The following is a 26,805-nucleotide window of genomic DNA, read 5'->3' as shown; positions in this document are numbered from 1 at the left end:
GACGCCCCCCGCCCCGCCCCGGCGCGGGCGCGGAAGCGGCTCCAGCTCCCGACCCTTTGTCTGCATGGGCGCCCGGCCGGGGCCCCGGGGAGGCCGCGCTCCCGGCCCGCGTCCCCGGGACCCGCGGCCCGGGCCGGAAGAGAAGGGGCCGCGCCCGCGGCGCTGCCCACGTCACCCGCGCCCCGCAGCGGCGCCCCCTCCTCCGGACCCCGGCCCGGGTCCGCGCGGCCGGCGGACGCGGGGGGCTCCGGGCCCGGGGACCCGTCCCGGCCGGACCCCGCCCGCCGCGGCCGGCGCATGCGCCCCAGGGCCTCGGTGCAGGTGCAGCGGGCCCGTGGTCCCCGCCATCCCGACGTGCAGACGCAGTGGGCGGGCGCGGGGCACGGGGGTCCGCTCCGGGCATGTGCGACTCCCCCGCGGCCCGAGCAGCGCCTCACGTGTGCGCGGGGGGGGATGCGGGGGCGAGGGGGGTCTGCCGGGGGGGCTCCGGGTGCGGGGAGGGCGGCCCTGCCCGGGGTGCGGACGGCGGGGCGCGTGGGGCGCCCAGCAGCGAGGCTAGGGGCGCAGGGAGGGGAGCGAGTCCTCCCCTCGGGCCCGGGGACCCAGCGGGGCGCCGCCCCCGCCGGGCTGCGGGCCACCCCTCTGCCCGCACCGCCGGCCCGGGGCCTGGGCGCCCCCCAGGGACCAGCCCGGCCCGCGCCCGCCCCGGTTTCCTCGACGGCCGGACGCCCTCTGCCGGCGGCCTCCGCCTCCCGCGGCCCCCAAGTCCCGCTCGCCCTGGGGCAGCTGCTTCCCCAAGACCCTTCCCGGGCCGCTGCGGTCGGGTGCGGGGCGCCGTGGTGCAGCCGGGGGAGGTGCCTCAGCCTGGCCCGCGCGCCTCCCACGGGCTCCCACGCCCGTCCCGCCCTCCCCGGGTCCCGAGGCCGCGGGCGCGGAGGTCAGGCCCGGCTCGGCCGCGGTGTCCCCTCGGATCGCCGCCCGCCGCGTGCGGTGGGCATCTGCCTCCGTCCGCGCGCCGGGCCCAGCCCAGCGTGGACACCGGGAGCCCGGCCCCTTCGGACTTTTCCGTGGAAACTTGGATTTCACCTCCCAAGACACTCAGCAAATACGGGGCTGGAGCCGGGCTCACGCGGAGGCTGCCACGGAGGATCGCGTTCAAAGCCAGATGGGGTAAGGAGAGGCTGGGAGACTCATCTCCAATGAACCAGGAGACCGGAAGTGGAGCTGTGGCTCGAGGTGGCGGGGTGAGGAAGCTCAGGGGCAGGCCCAGGCCCAAGCCCCACCAAGGACAAGGGTCGCGCCCGGGGCCGAGCGAATCCGCACGTCCGTGGGGGCAGTCAGGGCTCCCCATCCTGGAAGAACCTTCGCTCACCACTGCCTGCCCCCAGCCCTGTCCGCCAGCCCCCCACCGTGGAGAGAAGTCCTGGAGACTCAACTTGGGACTCGGCAGAGTCCGGCCAGTTCTACGCTCGCTGGCTTCCAGTCAGGGCAGCCCAGGAGCAGGACACCACGGCCCCACGGTACACCACCACACACCACACAGCAGTCCCCGGGCACCCCGTGCCCGTAGGTCCGTGAGGTGGCTGGACATACAGTGTCCACTCTCGGCCTCAGTGCTTCTTTGGGACGGCTGCTGAAGGCCCCCCTCCCCCTGCAACAGCTGGGAGAACCAAGGTCCAGAGAGGGGCTCCACCAAAGACTCCTGGGGGGTGCGGGGGCTCCACCAAAGACTCCTGGGGGCGCAGGGGGCAGGGGCAGAGCAGGAGGCAGGACACAGGCATGCCGGCAGGTGTTTATTGACAGGGAGCAGGACTGGGCCTCAGCGCCCAGCAGGCCAGCAGGCACAAAGCGCCCTGCGCTCAGCCTGGAGCAGGAGAGTCTCCGTCTGCAAAGCAAAAGAAGGCTGTGAGGGTGGGGAACGGCCCCTGCTGTCCACCCCGGGGCCTGCAGCTGGCTTCTCCACCCCACCCTGCACAGCCTGCTGGGATGACCACTCCACCTTTCATCCTCACTGCCTTGATTTCCCCAGAGCAGCCCCTGCCTGCCCCATTCCTACCTAACCACCCACTAACTCCCAGCTTCTTGCAGCTCCCATCTGCTCAGGCCCCTCAAGGCCTGCAATCGCTGGGGCGGAGTGGGGGCTGCTCTTCCCTAGGCCCCATTCCAGACCCATTCCCGACTGTGGGGGCGGGGCCAGGCCCTCCCACTTGGGCGGGGGACACTGGCTCCTGGGAGACCTCTCCCCTTGCAGGATTCTCTTCCAGGAAAGAGAATACCCTTGTGGGAGACAACATGCTAGGCCAAAGGCATCTGTGCTCGTCTGGTTTAGGGGTTCTGGCGGACAAACGGGTCCCTCCCAGCGCCTCCCCACAAGGCCTGTCACGCCTTACTCCAGCCCCGCCTTCTTTTTGCCTCAGTTTCCTCTCAGACTCTGGACTAGGTCCCTACCTGGGGGTCCTGCACGGGGCTGCCCGCCCCTGGAGGACCAGGTCTGCTATGCAATTTTCAGGACCACGCAGGAGCTAAACTTGAGCTACAGGGATGGGCCAGACTTGAACCCACAGACTGGGCCAGACTTGAACCCACTGACTGGGCCAGGCCCAAACCCACAGACTGGGCTGGGGCAGTCCCTGCTTGTCCCCCAGGCTCTCCCCCAGGCTGACCCTGGCCATCCCCCAGGCTGACCCCTGCTTGGCGCCCAGGCTGGCCCCCAGGCTGGCCCCTGCCTGTCCCCCAGGCTGACCCTGGCCATCCCCCAGGCTGACCCCTGCCTGTTCCCCTGGCTGTCTCCTTGGCTGACCTCTGGCTGTCCCCCTGGCTGACCCCGAAGGATGGGCTCTCACCCGCGCGTCCAGGCTGTAGGCCGTCTTGCGAAGGTCCTGCAGAGCGCGCTGCATGAACTCGAACGCGTGGCAGTCCACGCACGGGCGGCCTGCGGGGACGCAACCAGCATCACGCGACCTCCCCGCGCCCCGGGGACGCCAGGGCCGGTCCTCCGGAGCAGAGCCCGGCCCGCCCGGCCCGCCCTCCCCGGCACCTACTCTGCGCGGGGACGGCGCTCCCGGCGGCGGCGGCGGCGGGCTCCGCGCGGGCGCCCAGCAGCGCCAGGCTCAGCACGAGCAGCAGCAGCGGCGGCGGCGGCGGCGGCAGCCGGGAGCGGCTCGCGGGCGGGGGCGCCATGGCCGAGGAGGAGGCGGGGCCGCCCTGCGGCGAGTGCGGGGTCAGCCGCGGGCCGGGGGGTCGGCCCGGGCCACCGACGCCGGGCTGGGCCCCGCCGGGCCCGCAGACCCGGGCCCCGGCCCCACCCACCCACCACGGCCCCCGCTCCCCTCGCGGGCCCCAGCCCCGAGCCCGGCTCCCTTCCCGGGCCCGCGGACCCCGGCCCCACCCACCCACCGCGGCCCCGGAGCCCGGGCCCCGGCCCCACCCACCCGCCGCGGCCCCGCCCACCCCGGCCCGCGGTCCCCCGCGCCGCTTCACCGTCCGGGGTTCGATGCCCGGCCCGCACACAGCCCGGCCCGCGACCTCACCCCGCCGCACCCCGGCTTCGAGAACCCACCGGCTCGCCCCGCCCTTACCGCGGTTCAGACGCCGCGACCAGCAGCGCCCGCGCCTCGAGACGACGCGCGGGGCCGCAGCGCACGCGCACGCGCGGGCCGACCCCGCCCGGGCCGGACGTCGTCGTCATGGAAACCCGGGGGCCGCGCGCGCCGTGCCCGCAGACGCCACCGCGCGGGGCCCCCCGCACCCCGCCCCGGGGCTGCGGCGCAGACAAAGGCGGCCCGGCCGCCGAGCCCGCGCCTCCCGGGAGCCGGCGGGACGAACCGAGGGGCCGCAGCGGCCGGGTCCGTCCCTGGGACTCGGGGCGCCCGAGTCCCGCTCCCGACGCGGGGCCCGTGGGATGGAGCCGCTCTCGGGTTCTCCGGTGAACCGCGACCGCGGGGAAGCTGCCACGCCCGGATGCGGGGGGGTCACGGCCGGGTGACCGGCCAGGGGGGGCCGCAGCCCGCACCCCACGCCGCACTGCCCCGCCCCCTCCTCCCACCCCCCTCCCCGCACCTCGCCCCGCCCCGCGGCCGCCCAGCGAGTCCTCGTCTCAGAGAGCAGGGTCGTGAGCTGGGTGCGGGGGCGAACCGCAGCCCCAGCTGTGCGGGCGACTGCGGTGAGGAGATTTGAGGTTCTGAGGCCAATCTAGGGAGCGAGGGGAGAGACAGAGACCAAGACAGAGAAAGAGAGAGAGAGCGCGAGCGCGGGACCCAGCTGGAGAAGAAGAACCCGAGCCGCGGTTGGGGCGCGGCGGCCTCCGCCCGCACCTCCGTGCTGCGGAGCAGCCCCGCCCACTCCGCCCGAGCAGCCCCGCCTCCCGCGAGGCCCCGCCCAGGGACGCGCCCACTCCGTCCGGGCAGCCCCGCCCCCGCGAGGCCCCGCCCAGGGACGCGCCCACTCCGCCCGAGCAGCCCCGCCCCCCGCGAGGCCCCGCCCAGGGACGCGCCCACTCCGCCCGAGCAGCCCCGCCTCCCGCGAGGCCCCGCCCAGGGACGCGCCCACTCCGTCCGGGCAGCCCCGCCTCCCGCGAGGCCCCGCCCAGGGACGCGCCCACTCCGCCCGAGCAGCCCCGCCCCCGCGAGGCCCCGCCCAGGGACGCGCCCACTCCGCCCGAGCAGCCCCGCCCCCGCGAGGCCCCGCCCAGGGACGCGCCCACTCCGCCCGAGCAGCCCCGCCCCCGCGAGGCCCCGCCCAGGGACGCGCCCACTCCGCCCGAGCAGCCCCGCCCCCGCGAGGCCCCGCCCAGGGATCAGGGAAGCTCCGCCCTCGCCACGCCCACGCCGCGCGGCCCCGCCCTCGGGACGCCTCCGTCGGTCACCCTCCGTCTGTCTGGTCGACCTGCAGCCGCCCCCCGCGGTCGGACGGACGAGAGCCGGTGGCTCGTGCCTGTCGTCCTGGCCGCTCAGAGGGCTGGGCGCGGGGTACCGCGGTTCGAAGCCAGTCTAGGCAGGAGAGTCCGGAGACTCTTACCTCCAACAGGCCGGAAGTGGCGCTGTGGCTGAAGCGGTAGAGCGCTCGCCCCGAGCGGCGGAGCGAGGCCCGCCGCCGACCAGAGAGAGAGCAGCACCGGCCGGGAGGGCCACGGCCCGAGCCCCGGGCCTGGCGGGCGGCTGCGGGCCCGAGCCGGCGGAGAGCCCGGGGGGAGGAGCCGCCGCCCTCGCCCCCGCCGTGCCGCCGCCCCCGCCCCCGCCGTGCCCCCGCCCCCGCCGCCCCCGCCGTGCCGCCGCCGCCCCCGCCGTGCCCCCGCCCCCGCCGCCCCCGCCCCCGCCGCCGCCCCCGCCGTGCCCCCGCCCCCGCCGCCCCCGCCCCCGCCGCCCCCGCCCCCGCCGTGCCCCCGCCGTGCCCCCGCCGCCCCCGCCGTGCCCCCGCCCCCGCCGCCCCCGCCGTCCCCCGTCCCCGCCGTGCCCCCCGTCCCCGCCCCCCCCGCCGTCCCCCCCCGCCCCCCGTCCCCCCGCCCCCGCCGTCCCCCCCCCGCCGTCCCCCGTCCCCGCCCCCCCCCCGCCGTCCCCATCCCCCGCCGCCGTCTTCCCCCCCCCCCCCCCCCCCCCCCCCCCCGCCGGGCCCAGTAAGGACCGCCGTGCCCGGGCTCCTCTGCCCACCTCCGGCCCCGCCGGCGCCCAGGCGCGCCCAGGCGGCCGGCTGTGCCTTTGCCTCGCTGATCTCCTCGGTCAGGACCGCCCTGGGCTTCGCCGCCCGGAGGCCTCAGCCCCGGCCCGGGCCCTTCCCCGCCGCTGCCTGGTCCTCTCCTTCGCCGCCCTCTGCTGCTGGCCAGCGTGCTTTGTGTTAACTAGGCCCCATTCCAACTACTGGCGACATTGCTTTTTGTTTCTTTTTTTGGTTGGTCGTGGGGCTTGAACTCTGAACTCGGCCTGGGCGCTGTCCTCAGCTCTTCAGTTTAAGGTGAGCGCTCTACCACTTGAGCCACAGCGCCACTGCAGGTTTTCTAGTGGTTTATTGGAGATAAGAATCTCACAGCCTTTCCTGGCCGGGCTGGCTTTGAACTGCGATCCTCAGACCTCAGCCTCCTGAGTAGCTAGGACTACAGGCGAGAGCCACCGGTGCCTGGCTTATTGGTGACAGTTCAGTCTCCCAACCCTACTTACAAAGTAAGATAGAAACAAGCAGAGCCAGTAGGCTGCTGGCTCACTGCCAGGACGCCTCTGGGGCGGGGGGCACTCAGTGCCCACAGGGCAGGACAGCAGCCACGGCTATCCCGGAGTCCATTTGAGAGCCACCCCCAAAGCCATGCACGCACATGCACTGTCAGGAAGGATGTCCAGCCGCCCGGTGCCTAGGAAGAGGCACGCAGCACCCTCGGCCCCCTTGCTGCTGCCGGCGCTAGAGAGGCTGCCTGGGAGCCCATGGCAGCCAGGGAGAGGCAGCGCTGGCCACGGAGGCCCAATCCCAAACAATAACCCACATGAGAGGGGCTGAGGCGGTGACTCAAGGGGTAGTGAAGCTGTGTAGCAAACGAGGTCTTGAATTCAAACACCCCCCAAAACGGGGAGGGTTGCCTAATTCTTGGTACGGTGCACACAGGGGCCTGCCGTCAGAGGAAGGCCCAGCCTAGCGCTGCCAGGGCCCAGGGCTCCTCCCCACGGCAGGTGTGGTCCAGATCCAGCAAGCCCATAGCCGGCTCTGCCCTGAACAATGCACAGCTCCCTGAGGAAGCACCTGCAGTGTCTGTCAGCCCGCCCGCCCGCCCTCAGCAAGGCTTGGGGGAGCCCCACTTCTCTATTCTGCAACCTCTGTGTTCCTGTGAATTGTAATGTGTGATCTGCAAAGGAGCATTACTAGTTAAGATTGGATAAAAGAAACTGCTGGCTGATGGCTCATGGTTATCAAGTCAAAGTACTCTATAAATTGATTCCCATACTGGGAATTAAACCCAAGGCCTTGCACATGACAGGCAGGCTCCCCACCACCTAAGCTACACCGTTAACCCCTGTGTGTGCCAGTCCTAGTGCTTAGTCTGTGGGCTTGGGCCCTGTCCCTCAGCTCTTCAGCACAAGGCAAGTGCTTTACCACTTGAGCCACAGCATCATTTCCAGTTTTCTGGTGGTTCATTGGAGATAAGATCTCACAGACTTTCCTGCCCTGATCTCAGCCTCCTAAGTAGCGGGGCTTACAGGCCTGGCTTGCATGTTTCATCTTCCTGCAGTCTTGTTAACTCACTGTGGAGTGTGGGTCAGCCCGCTCTTCAGGCAGGACCTGCCTCATCAGGATTCCTCCTCAGAAATTCCCCCGGCTTACCCTCCCCACACCTGTCCCCCTGGAGGGCCAGAGAGATCTGCTTGACCTCAGGCCTCACAGGCTGGGCTTGAGCCCCTGCCATGGTTACCTGCACACACTGTTGCTCTAGCTCACGGCCTGTGGCTTCACCCAGAATGGCCACCAAACCAGCAGCCACACTGGGAAACTGTTACTTTTTCAGAGAGGGTGATTTATTTTTATTTATTATAAAGATGGTATATAGAGGGAGTTACCGTTGCGTAGGTCATGTACATTTCTTTGTGGACAATGCCACCCCTTCCTTCACTCTTTCCCCACCTGTCCCACCCACAGCTGTGTATAGTTCATTTTCCATAGTGTCCAGTGAGTCAACTTTTATTCTGTCGGTCATGGGGCTTGAACTCTGGGCCTGGGCGCTGTCCCTGTGCTCTTCAGCTCAAGGCCAGTGCTCTACCACTTGAGCCACAGAGCCACTTCCAGTTTTCTGGTGGTTTATTGGAGATAAGAATTTCATGGACTTTCTTGCCCAGGCTGGCTTTGAACTGTGATCCTCAGATCTCAGCCTCCTGAGTAGCTAGGATGACAGGCGTGAGCCACTGGTGCCTGGCTTAAACTTTGTTTTTACAACAATGGAAGAGAACATCTTAAACTTTTGAGAAAACAAAACCAAAGCCAAAGAGAAACATAATGCATAAGAGGGGACCATGGTGAGATTTTTCTTCTTCATAAATGTTATATTGTGGCTTGGTAGACATTCTAGAATAAGAGGACCCCAAATACATTTGAACATTGTATTTTCGGTTTATTTTTTTTTTTTTGGGTCCGGTTGTGGGGCCTGAACTCTGGGCCTGGGCACTGTCCCTCAGCTCTTCAGCTCAAGGCTAGTACTCTACCACTTGAGCCACAGCGCCACTTCCGGCTTTTTTTTCTGCTTATGTGGTTCTGAGGAATCGAACCCAGGGCCTCATGCATGCAAGGCAAGCGCTCTACCACTGAGCCACCTTCCCAGCCCCTTGAACATTGTATTTTCACTTTTTCGTACTGGTCTAGAGCTTGAACTCAGGGCCATGACACTGTCTCTGGTCATTTTTTTAAAAATCATATATTTAGGGCTGGGGAGGTGGCTCAGTGGTAGAGCGTTTGCCTTGCATGCCTGAGGCCCTGGGTTCGATTCCTCAGCACCACATAAGCAAAAAGAAAAAAGCCAGAAGTGGCGCTGTGGCTCAAGTGGTAGAGCACTAGCCTTGAGCTGAAGAGCTGAGGGATAGCGCCCAGGCCCAGAGTTCAGGCCCCACTACCGGACCCCCCCAAAAAATATTTATTTAAATTTATTTTTGTAGGTCATGGGGCCTGAACTCTGGGCCTGGGCGCTGTCCCTCAACTCTTCAGCTCAAGGCTAGCACTCTATCACCTGAGCCACAGCACCACTTCCTCTCTGGACATTTTTTACTCAAAGCTAGTATCTACCAGTTGAATCACAGCTCTAATCCAGCTGTTTGGTGGGTAATTAGATAGTCTCATGAACTTTCATATTCCTTTGAAATGTGATCCTCAGATCTCAGCCTCCTGGTGGTTTGTGACGGACCAGCTCAGCCGGACCATTGGGACCGATGGGACAGGGATCTCGGGATAGGTGGGCAAAGGAGTTGGCGAAGTGACAAACAGACACAGACTCAGAGTTGCATCTGAGTGTATCTTTATTGAGGAGAATTAACATTTTTATACAGTGTGTGATTGTGACATAGATTCTTTGTTTATTTAAGCACGTAATCAATTTTTTAAAGGCAAAGCATTGATGAATTACATGAAAATTAATGACTATCCCACCAACTGTTTAAGCTAAGTGGTGCGAAACAAGTCTAGCATATTGTTTAATAGAATACGTCATCTATTTAGCCTTTTTTATGTTTAATAATTAACAAACCTAAGACAGGGCTGTACTTACATTATACTTTTTAATTTTATCCAACTAATTTTATCTTTATAAGCTCCTGTATAAGGAAATGGTTCTTGGTTGGTTCAGGAAATATGTTACTAACTTTATATTTTGTGTGAAACCACCATCTATTCCCTATAACGTAAGTTGGACTAAACTTAATCATAACTGTTGGGAGAATCTTTCTTTTTCTTTTATAATCAGAGGTCCCTTCTTTTTAGAACTCTCTAAACTACTGGGATAACTCTAACTTAGTTTAGTTCATTGATTTTGTCTGTTGGACATATCTAGAAATTTTAAGTCTCTATATTTACTATGCGTGAGCTGCAAAACCGCTTGTGAAGTTGTAGGAGTTTCTGGAGGCAGCGTCACATCAGATGATAGATTGATTGGGGGATTGCCCACATTTAATCTTTGGTCTTAGTCTTTATTACTTAGAGAAGCCATCTCCATTGGACTGGAAAAATACAACATGCTCTGTTCGCGGATCAATAGAAAAATAGCCAAAACGAGAATAAAGGCAACGAATGTACAGCCAAGAAGAATATAGTAAGAATAAAGGTAGAGGCTATGAAGGTGCAGCCAAGTGTATGGGAAGCCTTGAACTAACACCCCCTTCCTGGGGGCATGCTTCCTTGAAGCTCTTTGTCCAACCCGATCTCTCACGCAGACTCCGCAGAAGGTGGCGTGGCACCCACTGGTCACAGAAAGATGTCCACTCAGCTGGAAATACCAGGAACCACTGGAAGTGAAGAAACTTAAGTGTTTGACCTTGTTTCTCTGGCCAGAGACTATTCATTGAACTTGCAGCCCCTTATTCTGTTGTCGAGGTTAAATCAGAAGCCATCTATCCACCACAGGCAGCTTTATGGAAGTGCTCCGCCCACCTGCGCCGGCCTCTCTTTGCTGAACCCAGCTTAGGACTCCTTGCAGACACATCTTCATGGCTGCTTTGCCTGCTGTGATCTCTGCTCCTTTCCAAACGCTTGCTTCGGCAGCTTCCTCTCCATTGTGCCTCTCAGACTGGGTTCCCATGGTGGTTGGATACTGAGCTGCTTGTTAGAGGAGGAAACAAGAGTTGTTGTATACAATGGCAGGCCTGAGTTGGCCTGGAGGCAGGACAGACGCTCTCCCAGGTGGGACTTGTCAGGGCACAGGGCAGGCATCCTGCCACTGGGCCCTGGGTCACTGTGGTGAGCAGCAGTCACACTGGAACTTCTCTTTCTCAGAGAACAACGGGTTAAGTCTGACCAGATTGTCTTTTTTAGGGAATCCAGTTCTCCACCAACTCCTGGGGGATGCCTGGGGCTTGAGTCTATGCCAGGCTCCACTCCTGTCCAGAACCTTTCATTCCAAAAGTTTCAACCAAGTGTATGTGGCGTGGCAGTGGTTAGTGGATTTCAGATGGGAACCACCTGTGCCCATCCATCCAGCACATTCTTTTATAGGCACATTTCTTCTTCTTTTTTTTTTTTTTTTTTTGGTTGGTCGTGGGGCCTGAACTCTGGGCCTGGGCGCTGTCCCTCAGCTCTTCAGCTCAAGGTTAGCGCTCTACCACTTGAGCCACAGCGCCACTTCCGGCAATTTTTTTGCTTATGTGGTGCTAAGGAATCGAACCCAGGGCCTCATGCATGCAAGGCAAGCGCTCTACCACTGAGCCACCTTCCTAGCCCAATACATTTTTATTTTGAACAGTCACATAGAGACTATAAAGATGGTCATTATACTTGATTAGTTGGTGAATTTTCTTGCCTTCTTTCATGATTTCCTGTCTTTTTTCCAATGGTTTCCTACAAAGCACAAGTACACTTATCTGGGAAGAGATAGTACATTAGGTTACAGTTACAGTTACAAATGTGATGGGCATCCAGGTACAAATGTAATGGACACCCATGTAACAAATGTGTTAGGGCTAGGCACTGGTGGCTCAAGGCCTGTTATCCTAACTACACAGGAGGCTGAGATCTGAGGACTGTGGTTCAGAGCTAGCTTCAGCAGGAAAGTCTGTAACAGTCTTTTATTTCCAAATAGCTACCAAGAAGCCAGAAATTGAGCTACTCAAAATGGTAGAGTATTAGCCATAAGCAAAAGCTCAGGGACAGCACCCAGGCCCTGAGTTCAAGCCGCAGGACCAGCGCACACACATAAAACCTTTTTCAAAAATGAGTACAGAAATAGTCACTGCTTGCCATTGGGCACCGACAGCTTAGACCTGTCATCCTAGCTACTCCAGAGGCTGAGGTCTTAGGATCATGGTTCAAACCCAGCCTGGGCAGGAACATCCATGAGCCTCTTATCTCCAATTAACCACCAGAAAACTAGAAATGGTGCTGTGGCTCAAGTGGTAGAGTGCTTGCCTTGAGCTGAAGAGCAGAGGAACAGAGCTCAGGCCCAGAGTTCAAGCCCTACAACTGACAAAAAAAAAAAAAAAGGCAGGCAGGCAGGGAAAGAAGGAAGGAAGGAAGAAGGAAGGAAGAGAGGGAGGGAAGGAAGGAGGGAGGGAGGGAGGGAAAGAGAAAGGAAGGAAGGAGAGGGAGGGAGGGAGAGGGGGGAGAGAGGGGGAGAGGGAGAGGGAGAGAGAGGGAGAGAGGGAGAGAGAGAGAGAGAGAGAGAGAGAGAGAGAGAGAGAGAGGAAAGCAATAGTCACTGCTGACAAAGATAATGAAAGTCATTCAAAACCTAAAAAGAAAGCCGAAGACCAGGTGGCTGGAACAAGGAGCAGCAGCAGCTGCTGCAGGTGCAGGTAAAATGTCAGCAAAGGTCCCGGGCCTGGAGCAAGAGGGAGAGGAAACACGGCACACGGGGACCCAGGGACTCCAGATGAGCAGCTGCCAGCCTTCGTGCAGTGAGCCCGCCCCTTCTCACCACTGACTTACACGCATTCCCTTTGCGCTCTAAATGGGAACCCACTGTTGGCTAATTCCTTCTTCTAGACATGTCTCATTTTGGTTTAGCCAAATGTGGACCCAATTTTCCTGAAAACCTAAAACTGAATTCCAAGACAGGCTGTGGTGGTTCACACCTGCAACCTCAGCAACTCGGAAGCAGACAGGCGAATCCACACAAAAGTTAGTGAAACCTTCTTAAAAAGGGGCTGGGAAGGTGGCCCAGTGGTAGAGTGCTTGCCTCACATGCACAAGGCCCTGGGTTCGATTCCTCAGCACCACATAAGCAGAAAAAGCCGGAAGTGGCTCAAGTGGTAGAGTGCTAGCCTTGAGCATAGAGAGGCTCAAGGACAGAGCCTGGGCTCTGAGTTTAAGGCCCAGGACTGGCAATAATAATTAAAAAAAAAAAAAAGGCCTGGCGTGGTGGCACATGCCTGAGGTCCCACGTGCCACCAGGTTCAGCTGGAAGAGGGTTTACTGCGAGAGACCACTGCCAGCCACGCAAGACAGAGGCACGGGGCAGGACAGAGGCACGGGGGGGCGGGACAGAGGCACGGGGGGCGGGACAGAGGCACGGGGGGCGGGACAGAGGCACGGGGGGGGGACAGAGGCACGGGGGGGGCAGGACAGAGGCACGGGGGGGGGACAGAGGCACGGGGGGGCGGGACAGAGGCACGGGGGGGGCAGGACAGAGGCACGGGGGGGCAGGACAGAGGCACGGGGTGGCGGGACAGAGGCACGGGGGGGTGGTGGTGCAGGACAGAGGCACGGGGCAGGACAGAAGCACGGGGCGCAGGAAAGCTTGTGACAGAGGAAGAGATTGTACAGGGGCGACTGCGTGTGCATGTGTGTCCACACAGACACAGAAGTGATCTCAGAGCCTGGGGACCTCTCACTTACACCCCCTCCCATGCTAGCTGCAAGGACTTCCCTTCTGGGTGCATGAGGAGAGCAGCAAGGGAAGGGGTGGTTTCTCCCAGGTGGACTCAACATCAATTACTTGAGAAAAATCATAAATTGAGCCCAGATTGGGCAAGGTTAGCTGAAGATCATATCTGAGGAAGACAAACTAAAAGGAAAAAGAAAGTGGCTCAAGTAGTAAAGTACTTGCCTAACAAGCTTGAGGTCTTATGGTCAATCCTTAGTCTAGGGGGTGGGAGAGGATAATAGTAATTAAAAAAAATGGTTTTAAGGATCTAAAACCCAAGACTTAGAAAGCCACAAACCATTACCTTCCATATCTTGGAGCTGGGTGCTGGTGTCTCACACCTACAATCCCAGCTACCCAGGAGGCTGAGATATGAGAAGGGCTCGAAGCCAGCCCTGGCAGGAAAGTCCATGAGACTCACCTCCAATTAACCACCAAAAAGGCAGAAATGGGGCTGTGACTTAATTGGCAGAATGCCAGCTGTGATTGAAAAGCTAATGGATAACACCCAGGCCCTGAGTTCAAGTCTCAATATTGACAAAAAAAATCATTGGGGCCTGGAGGTATGACTCAGTTGGTAAAATGTCATCCGTGTGCAAACAAGCAGAATAAAAGGGAGAGTGAGAAAAGTGAGAGGGAGGAGGGGGGAGAGAGGGAGAGAGAAAGAGAGAAAAGAGGGGGAGAGGAGGGGAGGGGGACAAAGAGAGGGGGAGAGATGGATCTAATCCAAGCTATTCAGCAGCTATTTGAAGGTTGCAGTTGGAAGCCAGCCCAGGTTCTCCAATGAACCAGCAAAGAGCTGGAGGTGGAAAAGCCCGAAGACTACCAGATCCTGCGTGTATGGGTCCATGGCACTCGCCGCCTCCAGCAAGTCTGTTTGCTGGCTAAGTGCACGGATGGTGCTGGACTTCCCTGCCCGGGAGGCCCGGCCCTCGGCCCTCGGATCGCGGCCTCGGGCAGCAGGCTCGGCGCGCCCGCCCGGCACCGGCCTGCCTGCGGGTCCGTGACGGGGCCTCTCTACCTGGCGGGCTGGGCCCCACAGGTCCCCTCCACCCCGCCTCCCCGCGAAAGGAAGAGAACCCCCGGCAGTGCGCCAAAAGGTGGGGGGGCCTCAGAACCTGCGTGCGGGCGCCGCGGCTCCGCGGCCGGGAGCAGGGGGCCCGGCGCCCCCGGCGGCCTGCAGCGGAGGGCGGGCGGGAGGCGGCGCCCGGGGGCGCGGACCGCGCGTCGCCGGCTCGCGGACGATGTGACCTCACGAGGGCGCGACCGCGGCCCGGCGTGACGTCATCCCCCGGCGCCGGGCGCGGGCGCCGCCGTGACGCGTCCGGAGGCCGGCGCGCGCGTCCGCCGCCCTCCCTCGCTCCCGCCCTCCTCGCCCGCTCCCTCGCTCGCTCCGGCTCCCGGGCGTCGTCGCCCCGCAGCAGCGCGAAGGCGCGGCCCCCGCCGGCCGCGCACGCTCGCCGCCCGAGGCCCCGCCCCGCGCCGCGGCGCCGCCACGTCGGGGGCGCTCGCCGGGGCCGCGGCCGCCGCCGCCTCCTAAGATGCCGGCTGGCGCGCGCGGCCGCCCCCAAGATGGCGTCCATGCGGGAGAGCGACACCGGGCTGTGGCTGCACAACAAGCTCGGCGCCACCGACGAGCTGTGGGCGCCGCCCAGCATCGCGTCCCTGCTCACGGCCGCCGTCATCGACAACGTCCGCCTCTGCTTCCACCGCCTCTCCTCGGCCGTGAAGCTCAAGCTGCTGCTCGGGACGCTGCACCTCCCGCGCCGCGCGGTGGACGAGGTGAGGGGCCGGGGGGGGGGCCCGCCGCGCCGCGCCCCCCGCCTCCCCGCGACCCCCGCCCGGGCCCCGCCGCGCCCCCCGCCCGGGCCCCGCCGCGCCCCCCGCCCGGGCCCCGCCGCGCCGCGACCCCCGCCCCCCGCCCGGGCCCCGCCGCGCCGCGCCCCCCGCCTCCCCGCGCCCCCCGCCTCCCCGCGCCCCCCGCCCGGGCCCCGCCGCGCCGCGCCCCCCGCCTCCCCGCGCCCCCCGCCTCCCCGCGCCCCCCGCCCGGGCCCCGCCGCGCCCCCCGCCCGGGCCCCGCCGCGCCGCGCCCCCCGCCTCCCCGCGCCCCCCGCCTCCCGCCTCCCCGCGCCCCCCGCCCGGGCCCCGCCGCGCCCCCCGCCCGGGCCCCGCCGCGCCGCGCCCCCCGCCTCCCCGCGCCCCCCGCCTCCCGCCTCCCCGCGCCCCCCGCCCGGGCCCCGCCGCGCCCCCCGCCCGGGCCCCGCCGCGCCGCGCCCCCCGCCTCCCCGCGCCCCCCGCCTCCCGCCTCCCCGCGCCCCCCGCCCGGGCCCCGCCGCGCCCCCCGCCCGGGCCCCCCGCCTCCCCGCGCCCCCCGCCCCCCGCCCGGGCCCCGCCGCGCCGCGCCCCCCGCGCCCCCCGCCTCCCCGCGCCCCCCGCCCGGGCCCCGCCGCGCTCCCTACCTCCCCGCTCCCCCCACCCCGGCCCGGCCCGGCCCCCGCCGCGCTCCCCACCTCCCCGCTTCCCCCACCCCGGCCCCCGCCGCGCTCCCCACCTCCCCGCTCCCCCCCCCCCGGCCCGGCCCGGCCCCCGCCGCGCTCCCCCCCCCCCCCGCCTCTCCCCAGCTGGCCGACCCGGCCCCTGCGCGGATGGCCTGCCGGCCCTCTGCCGCGGCGGCTTTGGCCGTGCCCAGTGCACGGGGGTCGGGCAGCCGCCCCTCGCCGCCGCGGCGGAGGGAGAGCAGGCCCCACTGGCTCTGTTCCCGGCGGAGCGTCCTGACCGCTCTGGGGTGCGGGGACCTCAGACCCGCAGCGGCAGGGCGAAGCCCCTCCGCGTCCGGGCACGGAGCGCCGGGGCCCTCGAGCTTGTGCCTCCCGGGCGGCCGGTATCGAGCCACGGCACGCACACGGGACTGCGTGTGTGTTCCACTTAGCAAATACCAATAGCCCCATGCAGGTAAGCAGGGCACCCCTACCCACAGCCACAGGCCCGGGCGCCAGCAGCCGCGCCGCGTCCCCTGTGGGTATGGACTTCAGATGCATTCCTGACCAGCGTAGTCTGGTTTCGCCTAGTTTGAATACAGTAGATGTGTCACGTTTGTGTGTATTCTGTGTGCAGTGTGTGTCGCTTCATTGCTGTGGAACTCCATGCTCATCCTACACCACGCTGCCCATTCTATTCTAGGGAGACAGTTTCTACCTAGTTTCTTTTTTCTTTGTGAAAAATGCTCTAGTTATTATATGCTCAGATATGTTTCTCTAAGAATGAGATTGGTGGTATTGGTATTTTTCTTTTTTTTTTTAAATTTAATTTAATTTTATTTTATTTGAGAACATACTGTACAGAGGGGCTACAATTACATGGGCAGGATAATGCATACATTTCTTACCAAGCATTGCAGCCTCCTCCTTTGTTTACCCTTCACCTCCCTTCCCCGCCTCCCCCCTCCCCCCACCCAATTATACCCCCCTCCCCCCTACACACCGACATTGTAAAGCCGGTTTTGACATGACATTTTGTACTTCTCATTGTTGCAACAGGTCCACCTGAATCCTTAAACGACTTGTTTGTCCCCATCTCCTCCACATGTTATACTGACATCAAATATAGTGAAAGCGGGGGTTACACTGTGGGGGAGGGACATACAAAGCAACAAAGAAATAATCCTATAAATGCGTTAGAAACACATGCATGAAAGAAACGAAAACATTAAAATACATATTTAAGGGTTCATTTTCCTATCATCACATTATCTGACCTTTTCCGCTTGACTCATACCTATACTATATATTGCAAATAAGGGAAACCATGGGACCTATGCTTCTTTGGGCCTGGCTTACTTCACTTAATATAATTTTTTCCAAACCTTTCCATTTCCTAACAAATGGGGAAATGTCATACTTTCTGATGGAGGCATAGAATTCCATTGTGTATATATACCACATTTTCTTGATCCATTCATCTACTGAGGGGCATCTGGGTTGGTTCCATATCTTAGCTATGGTAAATAATGCTGCAATAAACATAGTTGTGCTGGTAGCTTTAGTGTGGTCTTGTTTGTAAACATTTGGGTAAATGCCCAAAAGTGGGATTGCTGGATCATAGGGGAGATCTATGTGAAGTCTTTTGAGGAACCTCCATACTGTTTTCCAAAGTGGTTGAACAAGTTTACATTCCCACCAACAATGAAGTAAGGTTCCTTTCTGTCCACATCCCCTCCAGCATCTGTTGTTGTTAGAGTTCTTGATTTTTGCTGTTCTAACTGGAGGTATTGGTATTTTTCAAAGTAGTTGTATTAAATAGTATTCCTCGGCAAAATGTCTGTCTAGTGGATGTATAATATTACTAGATGATCTTAATTTGTGTCTGCCTTGATCAAACATTTTTATTTGCTTTCTCTCGTGGGATATCTGTTCAAAGCTCTTTTTCTGATTGTATTTAAAAATATGTATATATACATATACATATATATATTGTCAGTTGTGGGTCTTGAACTCTGGGCCTGGGCACTGTCCTTAAGCTCTTCAGCTCAAGGCTAGTGCTCTACCACTTGAGCCACAACACCACTTCCAGTTTCCTGGTGGTTTATTGAAGATAATCTCATGGAGGAGCTGGGAAGGTGGCTCAGTGGTAGAGCACTTGCCTCGCATGCCTGAGGCCCTAAGTTCTATCCCTCAGCACCACATAAGCAGAAAAAGCTGGAAGTGGTGCTGTGGCTCAAGTGGTAGAGCACTAGCCTTGTGCTGAAGAGCTGAGGGACAGCGCCCAGGCCCAGAGTTCAGGCCCCACAACAAAACAAAAAAAGAATCTCATGGGCTTTCCTGCCCAGACTGGCTTTGAACCGTGATCCTCAGATCTCAGCCTCCTGAGTAGCTAGGACTACAGGAGTGAGCCACCGGCACCAGGCTTGCATCCCACTTTTTATTCATTGAGATGGAGTCTAGTGAACTCTTGTCCAGGTTAAATCATGACCCTGTGATCTCTGCTCCCCATGTGACTAGTCTTACAGGTATGAGCTACTGGACCTATTTTTCCTTTTCTTGATCTGTTTCACCAGATAGTTACCAATTTTATAACTTCTCAAGGGACTTTTTACTTTTTTTTTTTCAGTTGTGGGGCCTGAACTCTGGGCCTGGGCGCTGTCCCTCAGATCTTCAGCTCAAGACTTGAGCCACAGCACCACTTCCAGCTTTTTCTGCTTATGTGGTGCTGAGGAATCGAACCCAGGGCCTTGTGCATGTGAGGCAAGCGCTCTACCACTGAGCCGCCTTCCCAGCCCTTGTTGTAATAATTGTTGCACTAATTTTCTTATTTATTTTTTTCTTAAGCGCTTAAAATGGATGTCAGCCTCATTTGTCGGCCTTTTTGCATATAAAGCTACAGATTTTCTTGCAATTAAAGCTTTTAGCTGCATCTGACAAGTGTTTGGGTGTGCCCATGTGCATGCTCACACTCACTTAGCTCTCTTGTTCATGGCTAGTGCTCTACCTGAGCCACACTGGCAGTTGCAACTTTTTGATGGTTAGAGATGCGTCTTTGGATTTGTCTGCTCAAGCTGGCTTTGAATCCTGGTCCTCAGATCTCAGTCTGCTGAGTACACAGGCATGAGCCACTGTGCCCAGTTTTGATGCAGTGTGCTCATAATCGTTCCAGTGCTTTCTAGTTTCTCTGATAATTTCTTCAGCAATACTTGTGTGATTTAGAAATGCTTCTTAAGTTTTACGCTTCTGAGGGGAGAGGTCTGGGGCATGTTTTTGTTAGTGATTTTCAGACAATGTGGCCCAAGTTACTTCAGTTACTTGATGGGAAAATACCTGGCAGGTGTGATCACAAGTTTTGCGATCCCGTGCTCAGTTACATGTGTCGGTTAGGTAAAGTATGCCGAGTTACACTGTACAGGTTCTGTTCACACCCATTTTTTCCTCAGTTAGTGAGGGAATATTTGGTTGCTGCGGTGTGGTGACGTGGACTTGTTTCTTCCTTGTGCAGTGCCCTAGGCCTTGTGCGTGAAGCCCACTCTCTGCTGAGCTTCAGCCCTGCTGTGGCTTGTGCAGAAGTCATTAGGGGTGTTCTTTTGTTTCTTGAGTGCTCTGTAGGCAGGTCTTTGGTGCATCAGATTATCTGTCCTTGAGATTGGGGATCTGTTTTCCTGTGTTTTGATTCCATGGTCTTCAAATATGCAATAGATACGTGAATTTGGAGTGTATGCTTAAGCATGTACACGTGTGGGTCTTCTGGAAGTTTGTTCAAAACTCTGCTCTGCCTCTAGTCCTCCAGCCCCCTGCAGAATGGCGCATGTAGCAGTGTGGCTTGGTCACTGTCTCCTCACTCAGTGCCCTGAGTAATGTCTCCCTCCTTCCTGGCACTGCATTAGCAGAGTTCCATACACTGGGCAGCCAGAACAGCAGGAGCGTCTCTGGCTGTCATGGCCAGAGGTCCAGTCACGGTGCCTGCAGGTCTGTGTTCTGGCAGTCTTGAGAGTGTCATGGCCATCGGTGCATCCAACACTCCAGTTGTTTGGCTGTATTCTCTGGGTGCACTGCACGTCTGTGTCTCTATTCTTGGGGTGCTGAGTTGGGGTGGGGACTGCAGCATGTTGGGGGTATCCTTGGCCAGCTCCCCCCATGTCGAAGGGCAGTTAGGGACACGTGCCTGTTGGTGGTGGCTCTGGGCTCAGCTCTTACTTCCTAGGTAGAGTATTGGTGACCTTGATTTCTCAACCTTCAGGTTTTGTTATTTCTGTCCCCATGCATGTAGCAGGTCCGGAGGACTAGATGTGGCCAGCGCTGTCGGGGAGACCACAGGCTGCTGGGCCAGGGCAGATGTGCGGACTGCGGTCGAGTGGGGGATGTGGAGGATGGAAGTAGCATGCATTAGGAGAGCTGCGTCTCGAGGGCGGGCAGGGGCTGTGGCGGTACCAGGCGGCCTCCCTCTCTCTGCAGATGAAAGGTGCTCTGATGGACATCATCCAGCTTGCCGCCCTGGACTCTGACCCCTGGGTCCTCATGGTCGCCGACATCCTCAAGTCCTTTCCTGACACCGGCTCCCTCAACCTTGACCTAGAGGAGCAGAACCCCAACGTGCAAGATATTCTAGGAGAACTTAGAGAAAAGGGTGCGTAATGTGGCTTTATCATATGTTGGGAAGAAGGTGGTGATGTTTCTGAGTTGCGTTTGACTTTCAAGTTGTTTACTGTGTACTTGGTGCAGTGTGTGCACTGGCCCTGTGTGCACCTGTGAGCCCTCCAACCCTGCACGCTGCTGCCTGGCTGCACGCTGCTGCCTGGCTGCACGCAGGTTATTGAACAACAAGCTTGTCCTGGCTGTATGTCCTGCGCCTGCTGTGCTCAGTTGAGTTGCTCACTGATATTTTTCTTGGCCATTTGTTTTTGGTCCCCAAAGCTGGGGATCCAATCTCTGCTGGTTGTGTTCTCCAGAGTCTGTGACACCACAATCTGTGACAGAACCAGAATCTTCATCCACGGAGGTATTGCTGGCCTAAAAATGTGGGACATCCCGGGACCTGGCCAGCATGTGGCTGTGAAGTACTTGGACATTTGCAGCCAGTTTTAGAGAACATACAGGGAAGGCTGGCGATCTGTGCTGTGCCCTTTCTCAATTTCCTTCTGACTTTGGGGAGTTGAAATTGGGTCCCATAGCATAGCATCTGTTCTGGATGGTGCCTCACACTGCAGGCTGCACACAGCCTGACCCCTGTGGCTTCTCAGGTCCCTTTTAGGTTTCCCCTCAATCTGTAATTGTTTAGTTTTTTTTTTTTTTTTGGTCACTCATGGGGCTTGAACTCTTGAGTCTGGGCGCTGTCCCTCAGCCCTTCAGCTCATGGTGAGTACTCTGCCACTTGAGCCACAGTGCCACTTCTGGTTTTCTGGTGGTTTATTGGAGATAAGAGTCTCACAGTCTTTCCTGCCTAGGCTGGCTTTGAACTGCGAGCCTCACATCTCAGCCTCCTGAGTAGCTAGGATGACAGGCGAGAGCCACCGGAGCCCGGCTTGCTCTGTAGTTGTAAACACAGCTGTGGTGTGGAGAGCTTTGCTCCACACACAGCTTCTCCGTGGTGGCCGTCCTGAGGGGCCCTGGCCTGGGTGCAGCAAACTCACTTTTTACAAGTCTGTGCTTTTCCCAGGGTAGTTGGGAAGCTAACTCCTGCCGCAGGGGTCCTCTGACGCCCTGAGGACAGCTTCCTGGCTCACACTCTGGGTCACACAGACTCAGCTCTGTGCAGCCCCATGGGGCTGCATTCCCGGGGGGGGGCGGGCAGCCTGAGGTAGCCACGGGCTCTTCTTCTGTTGAGCGCTCAGCGGCAGATGAAAGGACAGTGCGTGTGCGCAGCCGCGTTAACCAGCCAGAAGCAAGGAAGGAAGCCTGTTAGGGCAGGAGAATGGGTGCAGCAGAAGACAGCGCGTTACATGAAGTAACGCCAGACTCAAAAGGACAAGTAAACAAAAAGTAGAGTGATCTGGCTATTAAGACTAGTAAGGAAGGGGCGGGGTGGGTGTGAGAGAGAAGGTGGAGGTGGACGGGTGCGCGCGTGGAAGCAGAGGCCACCCACGAAAGGGGGGTAAGTACAGTACGCACTGACAAGGGTCCCGAGGCCGCTGCCGCGATGAGGGAGTGTGGACATGGTGTGTGTGTGTCCTGCGACCCCAGCTGACGGGTGTGCCCAGGGTGTGCCCAGCCTCTTCTGGGCCTTTCCCTTGTCCTTGGGTTGTGGAGCTGGAGCCACGGGGAGACCAGTGTTTGGGGATGGGGATGGAGCCAGGGCGCCAGGGCCGGGCCGGTCGCGCGGAGGGCTGACTCTGCCTGGGCCTCTGCAGTGGGGGAGTGCGAGGCCTCGGCCATGCTGCCGCTGGAGTGCCAGTACCTGAACAAGAGCGCCCTGACCACGCTGGCCGGCCCGCTCACCCCGCCCGTGAAGCACTTCCAGCTCAAGCGGAAACCCAAGAGCGCCACGCTGCGGGCCGAGCTGCTGCAGAAGTGTGAGTGCCGCGCCGCGCCCCGCCCCGCCCCGCCCCGCGCGCCCCTGGCCCCGTGTCCAGGCCCCTTTCCACTCGGCAGCACCCGCGGCTGGGAATGGGTTAGGGCTCCCCGGGAGCGCGGCCCACGCACAGCCCAGCAGGAACTTGGTGTGGAACTTGGGTGGGTTCACGGCGGCCTGGCGCCTCCCACGTGGGCGCTGACCGCCGTGTTGTTCTTTGTGCAGCCACGGAGACTGCGCAGCAGCTGAAGAGGAGCGCGGGGGTGCCGTTCCACACCAAGGGCCGGGGGCCGCTCCGCAAGATGGACACCACAAGTGAGGCGGGGCAGGCGGGGCTTACCTGTGGGGGGCTGGCCGGTCCCGCCCTCTGGAGAGAGAACGGGCTCTGCCCCCGGGCTCTCGGTGTCTGAGTATTGGCCAGAGGCCTGGGCGCATTTATCCATTCTTGATTGGGCTGGAGCTTCCCCGGGGCCCCGTGCACCCCCCGGCAGGTTCTGGACAAGTGGACAAGTAGCGTTCAGAGGCCAGGCCAGGCCAGGCCAGGCCAGCAGCCCCTCTGCCCTAGGGAGCTGGGGTTGCCTGCACCACCTTGTCTTGCCACGTTTCTTCGATCCTGGTGCTCTCACAGAGAGCTGGTAGAGAGCGCTTGCCGTGGGCGGGCCCCGGCCCTCCCTGCGGGCCCCGCGTCTGCCACCCAGACCCCTGCCTGGCACCCTCCATCTCCACCTCCTCCAGGGCAGGCGCTGCACCTGCTTCACCAGGGGAGGGGCCTGTGGCCCTGCGTGTTCTTGGATGCAGTCCTGCTGCACACAGCTCAGTGGGAGCCTCTGCCCCCACGCCAAGGGCGCTGGCGGGGGAGCGTCCACAGGTGTAGTGCACACCAGGGCGGGGCGCGGTTGGCCAGGGACCTGGGGTCTCCTTGGGGAAGTGTGAGGTCAGCACACAGGTGGTGTCCGGCTTTGCTGTTTGGGCTGGGCTGTCAGTGCGAGGCTGTTCTTCTACGTAAGCATCCCAGGTGGCCTTGGTTCCTCTGGGCCTGGGGTCCTGGGGTCCTTGGCCATCTGGTATCCTTCCTGCCGGCCCTCCCAGTGTGCCACAGGCCCCTTGTATCTGCTGGGACAGCAGACAGCAAGCCTGCTTTTTGCAACTGACTGTCACATCCGTGCTGAGCGACCCTGGCGGGATCAGCTCGTCTGGAGATGGGCAGATGGGCTGAGTGATCCGAGACAGCCCCTCCCCATGGTCCTCCGAGGCAGCTGTTCCTGGCCCACTCTGAGGTCACCAGGGTCTGACCGTGCCTTCTCCCCTCCAGCCCCGCTCAAAGGCATCCCGAAGCAGGCCCCCTTCCGGAGCCCGACCGCGCCCAGCGCCTTCAGCCCCACCGGGAACCGGACCCCCATCCCTCCCTCAAGGACGCCGCTGCGGAAAGAAAGGGGCGTGAAGGTGTGGTGCCCCGCATGCGTGGTGCCCCACAGGGCTGGGCCGGCCCCTGGTGCCACAGCTAAGTGCAGAGCTTGTGTTTACTTTGGCAGCTCCTGGATATTTCCGAGCTGGACATGGTTGGTGCTGGCCGAGAGGCGAAGAGGAGGAGAAAGACCGTGGGTGCGTGCAGGGTGTCACCTGTCTCCGGAGGGGGGTTGGGGAGGGCAGGTGGGGGCTGCGTTGTTGCTCTGCCTCTGGGTGGTGTGTGCAGCTGTTGGGACCAGGCTGCGTGCCTGGGGCACTGAGAAAGTCTGAGGCTCCTCTCCCCACACCGCACCCTGCTGGCCGCTCTCCCTGGTGATAGCCTTTTCCCAGGGAGTCCCTGCTGGTCGCGTGGAGACACCATGAGGTGCCTGTGCTGGTTCCCCGGCCCCTGGGTGGGACACAGGGCGTTGTGAGCCAGCAGGGCTCTTCGGGACTAACGCACCGTGCTGTGTCCTCAGATGCGGAAGTGGTGGAAAAGCCAGCCAAGGAGGAAACGGTAGTGGAAAACGCCACGCCAGACTATGCAGCTGGCCTGGGGTCCACACAGGTATGGCTCCTGTGTCCCTGCCAGCACCGCCACCAGGAGGCAGCGCACGGGTGTGCTCCCTCTCGTCCCAGTTGCCAGTTGTGGGGTGTGTGTGTGTACGTGTAAGCACGGATGTGCGTGTGTATGGAAAAGGTGGGCGTGTGTGTGTGTGTGTGTGTGTGCTCGCGCGCGCGTGCGTGCATATATGCATAGGAGAGGCAGCCAGGTCCGAGGGCTCCCATTTGGAAAGAACACTGCCCCTAGGGGCCCCGGGCCCAAGAGACCAGGTTTTCCCTCGGGTGGACGGGGGTGAGCTGCTGAATTGTGGCCAGAGATGTGTGCTGAGGCTGTGGCACATCTGATGGGGCGTGAGGGGCTGTGACCCGCGTGGATGTTTGCTCCCGTGTTTCCCTTGATACAGTACACTCGCATGGAAGGCAAGGGATGCTGAGCTCCATTCCCAGAGGTGGCATCCAGGAAGCAGGGGTGGGTGAGGTGGGCTAGAACTTGGGGTCTAGCACTACCACACCCAGGTTCTGTGGCCAAGATGAGCCAGCAGAGGTGGGCTGGAGGGTGCTAACCACCGGGTCTGCCCAGAAGGACCCTGATCTCTGTCTTCCAGAAACTTGGGTCTCTCAACAGCGAGCCTGCCCTGCCCTCCACAAGTTATCTGCCCTCCACGCCCAGCGTCGTGCCTGCCTCCTCCTACATCCCCAGCTCCGAGACGCCCCCGGGTGAGTGTCCCAGGGAGCCCAGTGTCTGCTACGCAGGACGGGCCCTGCCGGCCTGGGATCCCAAGTCCTGTCTCTTCAGCATCAAGATGTCTTTCTATGATATCCCTCATCCCTGCAGTTACCAGTTTGGGAGCGGCTCTAGGACAAGAAATAAACCCCAGGCTCTGACCTGAACAAACAGGCGGTTGTCTGGCTTGGAGCCAGGGCTCCCAGCTACTAGGTAGAGGGGCCGGCCCCGGCAGAAAAGCCCGTGAAACCCCATCTCCAAACATCTTCCAGAATAATGGGTGAAGAGCCAGAGATGTGGAAGAAGTGGAACCCCAGTACTTGCCCAGAGTGATACTTGGTCTGCAGCCGTGTTTGGCTTTGCTCAGCTGGTCTGCACCTGCAGCTGGCGGGAAAGCTTCGGGGCCAGGCTCTCTCTGGGTGGGGTCCTGACTGGCTCTGCTCTCTGGGTGTGGCGCTCCCGGTTTGGCCTTCGCCAGGGTAGGGAGGACTTTTCATCTTGGCGGCAGCAAGGAGTCACATCCACAGCGGCCAGAGAAGGGTGGGCATGGGTCTGGCTAGTGTGGCGGGCTGGGGCGTCCAGTGCCCTGCTCCCAGGACCCTTAACCATGCTACCTTGTCACAGCCCCGTCTGCCCGGGAAGCGGGGCTGCAGGCCGGCCGGCCATCCGAGGAGCCCAGCACCCCGAGCCCCACACTGCCAGCACAGTTCAAGCAGAGGGCACCCATGTACAACAGCGGCCTGAGTCCGGCCACGCCAACCCCTGCAGCACCCACCTCGCCCCTGAGGCCCACCACACCTCCAGCTACCACCCCCACTTCTCAGGCCCCCCCGGTGGCCATGGTGGCCCCACAGACCCAGCCTGCGGCCCAGCAGCAGCCTAAGAAGAAGCTGTCTCTCACGGTAGGCAGCCCTGGTGGGGGCAGACTGGAAGGGAAGCCTGGTGCCCGATGGGGGATGGGGAGCTGGCAGGAGCCTGCTGGTGGGGCCAGTGGACAGGGGCAGTTGGCCCTGGTGGCCTTGACACCTACTTCCTGTCCTCCACAGAGAGAGCACATGTACGCTGCCCAGGAGATGTTCAAAACGGCCAACAAGATCACGAGGCCTGAAAAGGCTCTCATCCTGGGCTTCATGGCTGGCTCCCGAGGTGTGTCCTGTGGCTGCACCTGGGGGGGCCCCTGTGGGGGGTGGGCACGGGCTCCTTGGCCACCAGGCGCCTGCCCAACAGCCCTTGTTTCCACAGAGAACCCGTGCCAAGAACAGGGTGATGTGATCCAGATCAAGCTCAGTGAACACATGGAGGACCTGCCCAAGGCGGATGGCCAGGGCAGCACCACCATGCTGGTAGACACTGTGTTCGAGATGAACTATGCCACGGGCCAGTGGACACGCTTTAAGAAGTACAAGCCCATGACCAACGTATCCTGAGTGCCGCCTACTGCCCGCCCCACTCCAGGGCCCGGGGACCACGGCCTCGCCTGCCTGCCCAGCGTGTGCCCCCACCTGCGCTGCCCTGGCTGCTTACTCTGTCATTTCTTGGGGATGTTTCAGGCTTTTTATATTAGCGTGGGTTTCTTGTTGTGTGAGTTAAGATACTTTTTTGGATTCAGTACTACATTTTTTTAATGTAAAGCCAAAAAAGTGACATCCTGCAAATTTTAGTGCTTGCTAAGACTTTACCTTTCCATTTTTTCCCCTTGAATTCCACTAGCCTAGGCGTGAGGGCTTCTAGTGTGTGCCCCGTGTGCACACGTGTCTCCCCTCCCCCCCAGGTTAAGAGGACCAAAGTGGCACCTGGTGAGGCAGGGGGCCCATGTCAGGCCAGGCGGGAGGCGACGGCCTTGCCCCACCATGCCCTCCTGGGGGTTCTGTTTGTCTTTTGTACAGTTGTGGAGATTTAAGACCTATTTTCACTGTAAGATGATCTGAGCATTAAAAGTTTAGCTTTTCTAAAGGAAACCCGCAGAGCTCTTTCAGGCCAGCCTGACTCTTTGCCCAGGGCCCAGCCTTTCTGAAGGCTGCGGCCACCAGGGAGTAGGGTTGGGTAGCAGGCA

At 60.8% G+C, this 26,805-nt stretch overlaps 2 protein-coding genes across 6 annotated transcripts; one reads left to right on the top strand and one right to left on the bottom strand.

Annotated features, from left to right (window-relative positions):
* Positions 1-1,780: 1,780 nt before the first annotated feature.
* On the bottom strand, positions 1,781-5,843 carry Nicol1 (NELL2 interacting cell ontogeny regulator 1). 5 transcript variants are annotated; one of them, XM_070021599.1, is made up of 4 exons: positions 5,646-5,843; positions 3,042-3,204; positions 2,844-2,932; positions 1,781-1,885 (listed from the first exon to the last, which is right to left on the bottom strand). In XM_070021599.1, exons 2-4 carry the CDS (start codon positions 3,178-3,180, stop codon positions 1,820-1,822), a joined length of 294 nt encoding a protein of 97 aa, XP_069877700.1. In that variant the 5' UTR covers positions 3,181-3,204; positions 5,646-5,843; the 3' UTR covers positions 1,781-1,819. The 5 variants fall into 5 exon arrangements, with proteins under 5 accessions (XP_069877700.1, XP_069877697.1, XP_069877701.1 ...); XM_070021596.1 differs by lacking the exon at positions 5,646-5,843 and adding an exon at positions 5,017-5,160; XM_070021600.1 differs by lacking the exon at positions 5,646-5,843 and adding an exon at positions 4,060-4,296.
* Positions 5,844-14,516: 8,673 nt separating this feature from the next.
* On the top strand, positions 14,517-26,710 carry Nelfa (negative elongation factor complex member A). Its single transcript, XM_070021686.1, has 11 exons — positions 14,517-14,809; positions 19,966-20,137; positions 21,858-22,019; positions 22,244-22,333; positions 23,331-23,461; positions 23,551-23,620; positions 23,944-24,032; positions 24,634-24,745; positions 25,377-25,654; positions 25,799-25,898; positions 25,995-26,710. Exons 1-11 carry the CDS (start codon positions 14,600-14,602, stop codon positions 26,177-26,179), a joined length of 1,599 nt encoding a protein of 532 aa, XP_069877787.1. The 5' UTR covers positions 14,517-14,599; the 3' UTR covers positions 26,180-26,710.
* The last annotated feature ends 95 nt before the right edge of the window (positions 26,711-26,805 follow it).

The sequence above is a fragment of the Dipodomys merriami genome, unplaced genomic scaffold, assembly GCF_024711535.1.
Source record: "Dipodomys merriami isolate MVZ:Mamm:240054 unplaced genomic scaffold, mDipMer1.0.p SCAF_143, whole genome shotgun sequence".
Taxonomy (NCBI): domain Eukaryota; kingdom Metazoa; phylum Chordata; class Mammalia; order Rodentia; family Heteromyidae; genus Dipodomys; species Dipodomys merriami.
The sequence above is the reverse complement of the archived record's forward strand: the minus strand, read 5'-3'. Positions and strand labels throughout refer to the sequence as shown.